The 15,822-nt window shown below is 27.7% G+C and overlaps 1 protein-coding gene across 2 annotated transcripts in view; it reads left to right on the plus strand.

Annotated features, from left to right (window-relative positions):
• The window catches only part of LOC113551152 (protein furry), a 110,923-nt gene that overhangs the window by 84,810 nt on the left and 10,291 nt on the right, over positions 1–15,822 (plus strand). For both annotated transcript variants that reach the window (XM_026953208.1, XM_026953209.1), the window contains exons 25-32: positions 2,913–3,048; positions 3,300–3,439; positions 6,255–6,541; positions 11,009–11,101; positions 11,171–11,279; positions 11,368–11,578; positions 13,968–14,066; positions 14,240–15,136. In XM_026953208.1, coding sequence (XP_026809009.1) covers positions 2,913–3,048; positions 3,300–3,439; positions 6,255–6,541; positions 11,009–11,101; positions 11,171–11,279; positions 11,368–11,578; positions 13,968–14,066; positions 14,240–15,136 — 1,972 coding nt within the window. The remainder of the gene's footprint in view (positions 1–2,912; positions 3,049–3,299; positions 3,440–6,254; positions 6,542–11,008; positions 11,102–11,170; positions 11,280–11,367; positions 11,579–13,967; positions 14,067–14,239; positions 15,137–15,822) is intronic.

Raw genomic sequence — 15,822 nt, forward strand, 5'->3', positions numbered from 1 at the left:
AGAAACTAAAATTATTTTATCATACCTCCTAAAATTATTTGTTTATAATACAAACTGCAGTAAAATATTAATATTTGTATCATAACATAATATATGGTAAACTAAAAAATAAATATTTATCGCAAATAGCAAATGATTGTTGGTATGGGTAACTACGGAGTTCGTTGTGGATTTATATAATGCATAGAGCTACATTAAATTTGTAAAGATAATTTATACCTTGGTAGAATGATTAAAATAGTTGAATTAGTAGATATATACACATTTTTGTCATAATATCGTCTGATAATAATTATACCGGCTAAGGTAATTGAACAGGCTAAGCTCTCAATTTAAACAAGTTTATATTTTATGATGTGCTTTATAAATGTCTTCTTTAATCTTTTGAGTATATTGAGGAGAATATAGTTTAATGTTTCAGTAATACGTTTTTACTTTTGATGTTGAATGGTCATTAAACTTGAGATCTCTATGATCTCAGAGCGAGTTATTTAAATAATAGGTATGCATTACAATATTACATTCTAAATAATGAACACGATAGATGGTCTACTATGTAATTATATCTATAGGACTAGTTACAAATACAATACTGAACTTTATTATAAAAGAACATCTGATTAAATCGTGTATAAAGGTATGGAAATTAAATCTACAACTATTCACTCGCGAATTGTGAAAAAAAATGTACAATTTAGAAAAAGATGTTCTATAATAAGAATCTAGTTTATCATTACAAATAGTACATAAAAAATATATTGTATTTTATATGAATTCAATTATTTTGACACCCATATTACATTATTTTAGAATTTTTCATGTTATGCTTTATTTCGTTTTACCGTCCTTAAAAACACTTAAATCTCAAAATTAGGTTTATATCAATATCAGGTTTCTTTTCACATATATTTAAGCTAGATTATTGTACTTCTTTAATTAAAATTTGGGTATACATTAAATGATTTAAACAATAATACCACGTAAACAAGAGATGATTTTAAAACGTGAAATGTACAAGTCGGTAGGGTAGTATATTATATACTAATATTATAATCTATATGCATATTTATTATTGTTGTGTATAAATAATGAATATTGAACGATAAATCATTACATCCATTAAACAACTTTGAGTTGAAATTATATTACGCCAAAATTGTCAAGATTTTGTTCAATACCTATATAAAAGTATTGTATAAACTTTTAGAGCTTTTTAAATGCTCCAAAAAATGTTAGCCGAAAACAACCACGTAAAAAAACTTGATTGTAAAATCAATACTTCTCCCGCTTTGATCAGAACCTAAAATATCTAATAAATAACCATTATGTTGAACATAATTTATTGTTAATCTGCAAATATACATTCTTAAGCAACACAATACTTTTACATGCAATCAAACGTAATTAATTTTTTACCTAAACCGGTGTATCTTATTTATTTTCATATTAAATATTATACAATTTTATCAATATATTTATAAATGATGATTATTACAATTATTTAACAGTCAAGTGGATGAAGCGATTTCGACATAGTATACGATTTATGCACTATACAATCGTATAACTTCTCTATATAAAGTTGGTTAACTAGTGTTATACTTATCAAATGCATTAAAATGTTTATACGTATAAAAACGTGAAATTCGCCTAATGGGGAGTAAAAACAGATTTTCAATCAATTAAATACATATTGTATTTTTTTTTTTACAAATATTATTTCCTCGAAAATACTTATTAAAAGTTGTAATTTATCTAAGACTTTGTTAAAATTAATTACTTGTAGTAAAAATTTAAACAATATTAATTTATCATAATGTTTAAAAGTTATATAAATGTTTATTAACTTTGTCCGCCAATATATTTAATAGGCTCGAGTATTGTTAGAATAGTTTTCACATTTAATTTTCATATTACTCGTAAAATGTTAAACATAATAATAGCCAAATATGATATAGCCCAATGTGAAGTTGAAAATTTAATTTTAGTAAATTCTATAAAATTAGTTAATTAATTGATCATTAAATTTAATCTTCCTGGATTATAATTTATTACGAACAATGTAAATTATAAATTATATTTAAATATTATAAATTTATAATGGATTTATTGTGTAGACACAACTTACCTATTACTAATGAAAAACATGATGTATGTTTTTAGCATTAAATGAAAAACACACTTAAATAAGGGTAATTAATTAGTGTTATGTTAGATGTAAAATATTATGTTGGAAGTAATGCCGATAAAACAAGTGAGCTTATACACTAATTAAATCATTTTAATAATAAACATCACGTTCACATAATAAACTTAATGCAAATATACTTTATTAAAGACATTAATTTAGAAAAAATTTTAAGATTTCTTTATTATTCTTACCTATAAATAGGTATATTTGATAATATAAATTCCAATATTATTCACTATTTTTTTGCAAAATATGATTATTATTATTATTTTAAATATAATATAATATTTGTTAATTATATTCACTTATGTATTATACTCACATTATAATCATTTATTCATAAAAGTACATAATATACAAATAATATTTACATAACTTTCATTATTTTGAAATATACCTATGTATTTACAGGTTATGGAACTAAATGATTGATACTATATTGGCCTTTGAATATTGATATTTTTAAGTTATTTGGAATATTTCATATTGATACAGTTATACAAATATATCTTTATTTACTTAAACAAATGTATGATACGATTAATATCCATCATTATTTTTGCTTTTATGTTATCTACATTTTTTTTGTATATATTTTATTGGATTTTTAATACGTCGAATACATTATGTATAGTATTATTCATTTTTAAAAAATATTTATAAAAATATATAGTTATAAAGTGTAAACACGTGTAAAATAAAAAGTGCAATTTTTTTCCAGATCTTGTAAATCGGATTCTACAGTTAAATCCATTTCTAGATTCCCTTCAAACCGCATGAGTTCTAAATGGCAACGAATAATTGGGGATCAGTCAACACTGCAAGATGAAATGCAAAGTCCTGTAGAAGATTCTGAAGTAATATTAATATTTTTCGTATCACATAAATTATAAATAAGTTTGCGCGTTGATTGAAACATTATCTTAATTATTAATGTATAATCACACCTATAAAGTACGACCGGCTATATAATAAACGACAAACAATATTATAATAATAGCTTCTAAAAATGTTTAAATACTATTTATTTTGAAGTATAAACAATTATTATTTATCGTAGTATAATGCGTGTAATGAATTATGAGATTAATAAATTTATATTTTCTAGATGAATTATGACAGATTATCGCCCAATTACGGTGATTTTCCTCAACCTCATCCATTACCTATGCCCGAATATGGAGGATATTTTGCTCCCTTAAAAGAATATTTGCCGACTAATATTCCGTCAAGCAGTGGTTTTCACAGGTAAGACGTATAAATTAATTTTGTTCTTAAATTTTTAAAAATAAATACATTTTAGACTTGGAGCAAAACAATGAATGTACTGAATTTAAATATTTATGAATATTTTTTTTTGTGTTAGACGTCACCTATCTAATGGTTATAGATTACAAGTGTATTGAAAATGCTAAAAAATTAAAGTTTGTTGGTGGGTTTTAGTATTATATTGGATCTAATTTGTATTTTTGGAAGTTAAAATCGAGAAACACCAACTTTAATAAACACAATTTTGTTATTTTGTTACAATTTAAAAAAAATTAATTGTTGAAAGATGTGGCATTATACTATTACTTAAATTATCATTGTCTATAAATTATGATTAAAAAATTGAAACTTAGACAAAAAACTTAAATTGTATTCAATATCCTTTCTAAGTTTTTCTATAGCAAATTAATAATATCCATTATCCATAATACATTAATCATATTTTTGATAAGAGATATTTGAAGTTCAAATTTTTATATTTTTTTTTTTTATTATTACATAATTTACAATCTGTTACAAATATAAAAATAAGTAAAAGTTATAAACGAAGTATTGCTTGAATGGTGGATTCAAGAAGCCTTCCAGTAATGGCACTTCGTAGTTATTTATATTCGTTTACATTATTATAAATACAATTTGAGCATTAACTAGGTTAGCAGGTCACGATACCGCCGCCTTTTTAGTATTTTTTCCGGGATTACCATGTACATTTGCTGACGCAAGTCCTTTGATTAAAAGATTTGTGTAGTTTTAAACATTGAAGTTGAATTGTTTATAAGAATTTCTAGTTACATCGTGGATGGGTAAGATAGCAAGATCATTATATAAGGAATGATTAGAAACGTAAAAGGATGGTTTAGTTATTTTCCTCCCCCATTACTTGTACCATTTTTTATAAAGATAATTATGTTTCTGGTATATAACTATTGATTATTAGAGCTTTCTCATCGGCATAGTCACCTATAAGACTAGTGGGTAACATGGGTTTATAAGATATGAAAATACACAATTTTAAATAGCACAGGATCAGAACTGTGTATTGGATTTTGTCTTTAAAGGGTTTGATGAAGAGGTAGATGTGCCGTAACGTACCGATAAGAAACGATATTTTATGTAGTTCTTAAATGTAAAGTAGTAACTAGATGGTAAGATGCCTTTCAATTATAACAGAAGACCTGTATGCTAGACTCTGTCAAACGCTTAGGAAACGTATAAAAATGTACCAGTGCAATATTGATTTTCTTCAAAAGAAAGAGTTTACATGGTGCGACTATCTTATTGACGATTCAAAAGTCTCCGTGTTAACAGTGCTTGATGATGCCAGATATTAGTAGTGTAATTAATTTTTATAACTAATTGTGTTACTTTTTCCAAGTTACGGTGATAACTATTGATTGAATAATTTGAAATTTTAGTGTTGAGTATAATTTGTGGTATTTTTATAAGAAAAGTGAGACAAGTTATGCAAAAATCCTTTAAAAATTGCGAATGGTGTTTAAACATAACTCGGAAACAACGATATATACGTACGTACTGTATAATTGTTCAAAACATCTGATAATTAAAAAATCAATAATTTTAGTTACACGTCGATAGTCTTATTATTTATATCAACCATCCCTAATGGTTAATTAGAAGATAATTAGCGATAATCGTTATCAAGTGTGTAGCTGACTTGAGGATATGTAATTTTTGTGAATCAAAATTAGTTGAACCCACCAATCTTTTACCGTCTTATTAATGGAAAAATATATAATATCCTTAGATATATAAGATGACAGACCATCCACACTTAAGATCATTTTACGTAATCAATGATTTATCGTTTGAATTAAACATTACATATCTATATTACAATGAAGCATTCCATGATACACCCCTACTTACGGCTGAGTGAGTTTCCAAATTGTTATGTGTTTATATTAATGAATTTGGTTTTCTTCAAATACTTCAAACACCGTTTTTATGTATTTAAAATCAATATTTTCAATACGTAGTAAATTTAAATTTATTTAAATTAAATTAATGAAATTTTGTGATGGTGGGTAGTGAAAAGCTGCTTTCTCTTTCAATCATTTTTACAAATATTAAATTATTATTATTAATGATAAAATATTAAAATATTTGAATTCCTAAAGGTTAAACTCCATTTTTTAATATTAGCGTTTCAAAGTTAAAGATTTTAATTAACGTTGAAACCTTCATTTAAATTATTGAACAGGAGATAAAAATCCTTTGGGTTTTAAATTATGTAGTAATTACAATTAGGTATAATGATTAATCATTGACCTAGGTCAATTTTTAAGAAAATTCTGCTATATTGAGATTGTCAATTTCATTTTTTTTTTATTATTATTTATCATAACCTTTTTAACTTAATTATAAAAGGTACTTCAGTATTTGGTTGACTATAAATGCAAATAATATTTAAATATATGTTATTGATTCTGTTCAGAGAGAAATAAGTAATTTTACAAATGTTGATTACTTAACAAAGTTTCAATTGTAATTAATTTCTAAAAAATACGAATTTAGCTTTTCGATAAAAGGTATTATTAATGATAATTTCAGACACAAAAACAAAAATCAATCTTATTGTTAGGTTATTGTTCATAAAATAATTAACATAGTACTTAATTTGACATTATTTTTATGATTATTTATTGATTATTTAAAAACAGTACCTAAATAATAAAAAAAATGCAAAGTATTAATAATATTTATTTATTTGTTTTTGAAAATTTTGCTCAGTTCTTCATGTCAGTTTTAACATTTTCTACTTGTATTTTTATAGATGCAATATTGCTGTCATGTTACTAAAAGATTTGCCATCCGACTCGCTAGACATTGACTGGTCCATTCATATGCCTTTGATGTTGCATATCGCATTGTTGGGCATGGACCACAGTCGTTCATTAGTACATCAACACTGCAAACAATTGTTGTTGAACTTGTTGCTAGTTTTAGCCAACAACTCGGATCAACTGACTATCGCTCAAGTCCTTTTGAATCGTGATACAATTCACCTAAGTCTTGGGTTGCCAACTCCGCCAGTACCTGTCACCCAACATAATTTTACAGGTAATATGTTTTCATTTTATTTTACACACATCTAACAAATTTGTTTAATTGATATTAATTATAAAAACAACTATCTCTATTTTTGTAAAAAAAATACGAAAATACAGTACGTTTTTCGTTAACAAAGAATTATAGCTAATGATATTTATAGTATGTTTGCACTGCACTGCTAAAAATGTCAGCTGAATGACCTTAAATCGAAATGAAGTTACAACAAATTTTGAAAAAATGTCAACATTTTAACTCCTTTTTGTTTATGCATGAACAATGACGCTTGGTTTATTTTTGCCATTTTTATATCAAAAATATTATTTTAATTAAAAAATTGATAAAGTTAGAATAAAACAAAATTTAGAAATATTTACTATTTTAGACGATGCTCATTTTATACCCCAGATATTTCCTTTATCGTTAAACGGCTATTTATAGATAGAGAAGATCTAAAAATAATCACATATGTTTATAAAATGATAAAATGTAAATAAAAACCTTTGTAATGTGTTATATTTTTTGTAAAATAAGGATAAATTACGAAAACAAATTATTATAACCCGATAATTAGCTTTATTATTTGTACATTTTAATTTACTCTAATTTTGTCAATTTTTCAATTACCTATATAATATACCATGGTGATATGCCTATGTACATTTTTTTTTAACATTACAATCAATTCTAATAATATTATTTTTATAAATATAAAAAAAAAGATGGACAAGTAGGTATCGCTCTGCTGTACTCGTATAGTAGAGATGGAGAGTAGATTACTGGTCGCTATAATGTATGAATTAAATTTGAATGCAATAATATGTATCATTGTATACAAAAAACAATTCTGAACGGAGATGATTTGTCCGTATAGGATAATTATTAGGATATATTATATTATTACCTATATTTAAATTGTAATATATCGCCATTTTATGCGAATTTGTAAAAAATTCAATTTCATAGGCTTATAAAATAATTTCTACACTGACGCTAGACATTTTTTTTACAGTTACTTGAAAGAAAACTTATGAAGAACTTTGCATTGGGTTCTTTCTTTAACCTTAGGAATAAATCATAAAATTAATTTTCAATTTCAAAATTCCTTGAAAATTTACGCGATTTTAACATATTTCGTAAACATTTGAACTTAAAATGCTTATCAACAAAAATTGTAACTAACGATTATTGTTTTTTTACTACGATGAGTATAACTTATAATAAACCTTGTATTAAATTTTAAAGATTTTTTGGTGAGCCAAATTTTTTTTATAGGCATTTCAAAAAAAAAATTTAGAAAAATTGAAAATGTCATTGTCTATAAATAGCTTTAAAAAAGTCAAGATATTTTGAAAATTTAATCGTAAATAGATAACGCTAGCATAAATATTTGGTGAAAATTTCAAGTATTTACAATTATTTGTTTTTGAGTTACAGTAAAATAAAAAATCGGTTTTGTCAAAAACTGATTATGCGTAAAATATCCCGTTTTCCATTACTTTTTTAAGGTTTTTCTTTTACTTTTGACCCCCCCTAAAGTACCAACTAGATGAATTTTTCTTTTCAAAGAGGGGCTGAAGTCAAAAATCATTGCATTATTTCTACTCCAAATCGTGATGACAGACACAAAAATAAAAATAAAAACATACATCATTGTAAAATCAATATATTCCCTCACTTCGTTCAGAATCTAAAATACAACCACTAATATCTTATAAATTAGTAAGTACTCTAAAAATAATATCTTAAATACTATTTATACTCTTGGAAATTAACAGTATTGATCATATTTAGTAAATACATCTACTATTTTGACTGGTTTAATCAGAAATGCAATTTCTCTGATTGTTTTACCTTCAATACAACTATTAATTTATTATCAATATGAAAATTAACTCATTAGTAGCCGTACATCTTCAATAATATTATTATTTCTAAAAGGGACACTTACTAAATTAAAATGTTTTTGTAAATTATAAACCACTTATTTCGATTCTGGTAAGTTATTAGTTTTGTTTGTTGTCAACTATATATTTTTAGGAGTGGTGAAACCTTAATAAAAAGTCGTCAACCTCAAAAATAAATTATGTTTATTCATGTATATCATTTTAATACAATGGAATTACTTTTCATTACTTTATGATCTCCATTATATTTGTATATTGCTATTTTAGTATTTCAGCTAAGCAGTTTATTGTACTGAACTTTATAGACGTAGAAATTTAGAATGGTAGTTATTAAATTGTACTCGGATTTAAGTTTTAACACATGTTTTTAATATGCGCTATAAATCTGGTAGAAAATTAAATCTTTATTATACGATGTACAATTATTTATTGTAATAATTTAACAGGTTAAGCGCCTAGGCCAAAATTGGGTTTTATGAGTATATATAATACCCAACAATATGATTTGTCAATAACGCCACGTAGGATTTTCAAACCCTCCACGTAAAATTTATCTTTATCACCACGTAGCCTTTAAAATCTTCATAATACATATAATCTTATGGAAATAAAATAGTGCGTGGCCTATATATTATATAAGCGTAATGATGAGGGAACATGGGTGGGCTTCAGCCCCCCCCCCTAAAATTTCTTAAAGCCCTCCAAAATTATTGGGTAAATATATTTGCCTATAAACATATTAATATTAACTTAATATTTGCCCACAATAATCATCCCAGAGCACCATATTACCATATCTCAAAAAAAAAATCCACAAAAAATTAAATAACACAAAACATCCAAACAAAATAAAATATTGAGTTCATTTAGGTACCATTCCATATTAGCATCGTAGGAAATGAGAAAACAGATAAAATTGTGCTGATTTTTCAGCGAAAAATATCCCGGACCCTACAATAAATAACATACCCTCAAACGACATAAAAAATTCTATTAACAAAAAAAATTATCTTATCTTTGAAAAACTACTGAAATTCAATACGAACATCCAACAAATTTAAAGAAATAAAAAAACAATCAAAAGATCGCACTCTCCTGCCTATTTCAACCAACGCAAGACATCGCAATCATTCGCATTAGAATCGGACACTACTTCCTTACACACTCGTATTTAATTAACAAACAGCCTCAACCAATAATCAACATAATATGCAACCTAACTCTAACCAACAAACATGTATTGGAGAAATGCACACAATACACCTCAACACGCAACGACCTGAACAAATAATAGAAGCACTCAATGAAGTCCCGAGAATAATCGAATTCCTAAATACCATAAACCTTATTAAAACACTTTAAATAAAAAATAAAAAATGTAAAACATTATTGAAATGTAGCACCTAATCTTAAACTAACAATATAACTTTGTAAAAATCGTTCAGGCTAGTAACCGTTGCTGTTGAAGTCTTAATTCTTCAAATAAATAAATATATATATATATATATATATAATGTTTCATATAAGCGAATTCAAAGAATCAGTTGTAAACACCGATAAAAACAATAAATAATTAAAAAATTAAAAAATATTTACTATAAAACAATTTTAAGACTCCAGCCCCCATCCAATACAAAGGACTAATTACGCCTATGTGCGACCTATAGAACAAGTCTATAAAATAGCTTATTGAAATTCTTTATAATATTTTATTTTTAGAGTGTAAAATATTATCTTTTTTTGTAATATATTATTGTCAAAACATTTTCTGTTTTGTTTATGATTTTATTTCGAATAACTAAATTCTTAAATTCAGTTAATCTCTTTCGCACATACACATGTGTGTATTTTATAAAAAAGACAATAATATTTCAACACATATATTGGTCCAAATAAAATAAAAACTAATGTGCAAACCATGTTACGCACATTTGTTGGAAAACGACGGTAGATCTGGAACTCAAAACAAAACAAGAAAAGTTTTCACTCAACGTGATAGATGCAAATTACAATTATTCAAGTATTGTTTTATACAAAAATGTATAAATACATTATAATAATCACTAAACTATCAAAAAAAAAAAAATAATATTAAAAATAACAAATATTTTTATATACATTTTTTTACATTAAAATAACATATACATTATTAAATGTATGATTTATTGACCTTACGTTTACCGTTAATGCCACGGATGGTTTTAAGACCCTCCCTATGTTTATAATTGTATATGATATAGCTTAGAAAATTATTTATGTTAACAATTCTTTCCTTTTCAAGATTTGAAAATATTTGTAAGCTAAGTTATTAAAATTGATATTAATCATAGTGACGAGCTGCTTAGTATAATAATTATAAATCAAATAATCTTTGCATACCTCCATGATTCCATTAAAATATTATTAATATACAATATGAATTCTTCACGCAAGGTAATTTTTTTACCAAATATTGATACAATAATTACATATACGAATGCTTTAATTTTGTAATATCGGTTTATTACTTAACTTTTATTATATTAATTTAAAAAACAATAAATTACTAAGCAAAACAAAATAAATGTTACAGAAGCTAATGAATCGTTTGACAGTTATTTACAAACACCGATTGGAACCAGTTACTCACAATCCACTAGTCTGGTTGTCCTGCCTTCTCCTTGTGGTAAGTATATATAATATAATTTTATAATATAGTTATCTATTGATTTCTCATTTAATTCATTATTTTTAGAAGACGATGCTTCGACAGTGATATTAGGAATGGATCAACTAAATCCACCAACCCCAAATGTAACCATTAAAGAAATTGTTAAATCTCTCATAGATTTTATTTCTTCTAGGTAAAGTATTAATTTATTTCGCAGTGTTTCGATCTATATTTATTATTTAATTTAATAATGTTTATTATTTGTTTATTGTGGTGTTTAGAGGAGAACAACCTCTCTGGCACTATGAAGATATAACGGCCAAAGTTTGGTCTATTCGCAGTGGTGAACAATTAGACGTATTTCTTCAGCACATTCTTAGAGTATTTCACGAATTTTTACCTCATGCTTTAATAAGCGAGCGATGGGCACAAACTGCAATTCAGTTGGGACTTTCCTGTTCGTCAAGACACTACGCTGGACGCTCATTACAAGTATGTAGAAACTTATTTAAAACTTAAAAACTAATTTTAAACAATTTTAAACTTCAAAAGTCAATTTATACACTGTTTGTGACAAAAGTATATGATTATAATTATTTATTTATTTTCTGTAGTAAGTACTTCATTAATTTCTTTAAAGAATGTATAATGAAACTATGACACTGCAATGTATATTAGGTTTTTAGTAACATTACGTTTTTACCAATAAATCCGTATAGTGATCGGCTAAGAGATGGGTTACAAAACTAAATAAATAATACAATTATACAGCTAAAAATATCAGCAATATTATAATCGGGTTAAAATACGAATTAAGAATCGATTACACTCAGCGGGCGTGCCATTCCATTAAGTAAATAATAACACTCAGGCTTAAACTTACTTTAAACTTTAAAATCTATACATAATTGTATCAATAATATGCGTATGACAATCAAGTTTGTAAACGTTTCAAAAGTATTATGAATATTGAATAGTATCTATTATGTACGTTTTATAAGACGCGCATAATAACGCAACCAACTTAAAAAATGGTTTGAAAAAGAGACTCATTGTATTCCACCCACTATTATATTACCGTCACCAATTCACAATACTTATTTGGATTTCTATAGAGGGAAGGTAGCATCTTCCTATTTTTCAATCATACTTTAACCATAATTCTTAAAAGTTATAATTTATAAGTAACATTCCGGTTCCGGGTAGTCATCGAAGAATCGAATTAAATATGGATAGGTTTAGAATTTTTTTTAGAACTTTTTTTGTTACCTAACCGTACATTTACGTTTGGATCTTCATAAGTGATAAAACACGCTCATATACAGCTACAATCTACAAGTATAACCAAGTAAAAGCTAATGTTTTACACGGAAATGCAAGCAATGAATAATCACCTGTTTCAATGACTACTTTTTTGTAATTCACGTACATAGAAAAATCCAGTGAAGTTCTAAATCTGAGGTTTGTCGTTTAAATATAGACAACCGCAAAATATATTATATTGCATCTACTTTTAGGTATACTCTCGATCGGATAACCGCGACATTTCGCGTCGGTCATTCCAAAAAAAAACGGTAGTCAATCATTTTTTTGCGAGTTCGTCTTCCGTTTCTTGATCAAACTACAATTTTCACATAATATTTTTGCGATAGTACAACCATATTATATTTCAGAATGTAATCATTAACAGACCGACAAAACGCGTCGCTTGCTATCCGAGGGCACGTCAAGATAAAACATTAAATTTCACATGTCATATATTCCAGTTATTCTTCATATCGATAGCTTTTAGTAATGGACACAATTAATTGTATATATGTTTTTATGGCAGTTTTTTTTAAATCTATCAATTTTAATATAATTTAATGCGTGTGTGGTGATATATAACATATATAAGCTTGTAAAATACAACAGAGACCTCAGTGATGTATACGTAAAAGGTATAATAATTGGGTAAAACCGAAGATTTTTATTATAAATTAACTTTATAACAATAACGACTCAACCAAATCCTTTCCGTGCACAGGACGACACTGCACGCTGAAATAATTTAATACAAAACTTAACTGTAGATAATAATATGTAAAGTAGATAGGTATTGATTACGACCAACTTACGATAGTTATAACGAATAACTTATTAGTAATATGCGAGGGTAGTATTTGATGAATCGGTATTCGCCCCCAGTAGACTTAATCGAACGTTAGATGTAAAAAAATCAATATTTTTGTTATATGTAATTTATTAAATGTTACGTGTATGCTACACCTACGGTAACAAAAACATAATAACTAAAAACGTTAGGGAGAAATTATTATTAGATTCTGAGCGGAGCAAATTGATTTATTGAATTATTTTATTGATTTTACAATGATGTGTTGTTTTTTTTTTAATTTTTGTGTCTGAAAACACTTTTTTTCTAATAAATAAAAAAAAAGTCTGATAATTTGATTGACGGTTTTGGTAGTAAATTGTATCTTAAGTTGCAGGTACTATTGGGAAATTAAAATTAAAAATACCCCGTACTTTTAAAAGTAATTCGAGGGAAAAATATGAATATTTATTAAAATTATTACTAAAAACTTGGACCGTCATCGCTCAGAATCGTTTTTTATCGTATACAATGATTTATCATTGAATTTAAATTTAACACATCCATCACAGTGTCTACTCAATAACGAGATACACTCGACACCTTAAATTTTTTCATAGTTTATAAAAATGCTATTGTTGCAATTATTAAAAAAAAAAAACCATTTTCGTTCGATGTCTACAATTGTAATTAACCACAATATAATAACACATCATAATATCTACCTAAATTGTTTATTCAATTTTAACATTAAACTAAAACATATTTATTTTTTTAATCGTCAAACAGATTTTTAGAGCTTTACGTATACCAATTACTAGCCGAATGCTTTCGGAAATACTATCGAGATTAATCGAAACCGTCGCCGAACAGGGTGAAGATATGCAGGTTAGTTTTCAAATCTTTTAATATTAATATTGATACTTATATGTATATTAGGTATATTTTAGTTTACGTGCTTTTTCTTTTATTTTGTATTGTACATTTTGCCCAGTACGTTATTTTATCATAAAGTATTATATCTTATTCGTTTTCACGCGGCTCTCGTTTTTATCCTATAGGGTTACGTGACAGAGTTGCTGTTGACCTTGGAAGCGGCCGTGGACTCGTTGGAGACGGACTTCCGGCCTCTGGATATGACCAGAGACATTTTCAAGTCCACTCCGAATCTGAACAACAAAGACGCGAACTCGATGGTGGAAGGCGGCGGTGGAGGCGTCGCCGGTGGAGCTGCCAGCGGAAGCAAACTACCGCGGTCGGTCGCGCAAAAAGCTCCAATCAATCGACGCGTACCGCCCACGTGCTTCAACCAGTCATCGCACTTCCGGAGCACCAGTTACTCCGTATCTCATTATTCTCGAAGGGCCGTCCCGTATTCGCAGTCCTCAACGGCAGCTGCTGGGTCTGATGTGACCGTCAAGGACGACGGTCGCAGTGGCAGCGGCGGAGTTGGTAATGGTGGCAATAGCGGCGGCGGCTGCAAATCCAACAACTGCGCGGCCACTCAACAAAACCTCAAGCTTCTCGGCGATTCGGCCACGCAGGACGACAAACTAACGGTGCTTGGTCAACTGTTTTGGCTGGCAGTGTCGCTGCTCGAGTCCGACTACGAACACGAGTTCCTGCTCGCGTGTCGGCTATTGTCGCGGGTCCTCAGGAGATTGCCGCTCGACCGGCCTGACACCCGGGACAAAGTGGACAAACTGGCCGTCCAGTTGCGGACGCCATCGTTCCCGGGCGTGCACGCGCTCCTTCTCAAGGGGTGCACCAACCCGGTGACTTACGAACACGTGGTGCCGCTCCTGTCGCAGCTGACGCCCCTGCTCGACCTGTTGGTGGTCGATCCGTCCGAAAGTTTAGCGTTTCCCATGAACGTCGTCGCGCTCCTACCGTACATGCTGTTGCATTATGAGGACGCTAACGAGTTATGCATAATGAGCGCTGAAAATATTGCTCAAGTATGTGTATACTAATCGATGATAACACTATCGCTAGCGTTTTTATTGTCGTTGTTTCAGTTATTAAAACTGTCCGATCAAGTTATTGAATATCATACGGAGCAATGAAATCGTTAAAAAACTATTTTCATAAATTAAATTTCTTTTAATAATAGAAATACCCATTAATTAAAAAATATTACACTTGAATAACCAACTATATATTTAGTATCCAAAATGTATGACATATTATGCTAAAACGCACATTCGAACAAAAAATCCAATTAATATTTAAAATGTTTTTATTATAATCGCTAAATGGATTTTTTTATACTACCATAAAATATACAATAATTATAACTGATAGATACAGGGTAACACTAAAGTTATCTACCTATGAAATCTGCAGTAACTCTCTAGGTTTGTATTGATTTTGATTTGCTAACAGTCACATTTTGCAGAGCAATTAAACTTTTCAATTTAACCGAAAATCTAAAATTAAATTTCTTTAAGATAACCATATAACTTGAATTTTGTTGAAATACAATACTATGGTATGTATGAAGAATGGCATATTTTTCTATTATCGCGTGCTAAAAATGTATTAAATTTTTTTCTGCGTGCCAAACAACTATGAGAAATATTATATACATGAGTAAAATGTATTTAGTAAACATAATATAAGAGATTTCATAAAACAAAAAACT

The sequence above is a fragment of the Rhopalosiphum maidis genome, chromosome 2 (assembly GCF_003676215.2).
Source record: "Rhopalosiphum maidis isolate BTI-1 chromosome 2, ASM367621v3, whole genome shotgun sequence".
In the NCBI taxonomy this organism is placed as follows: Eukaryota; Metazoa; Arthropoda; class Insecta; order Hemiptera; family Aphididae; genus Rhopalosiphum; species Rhopalosiphum maidis.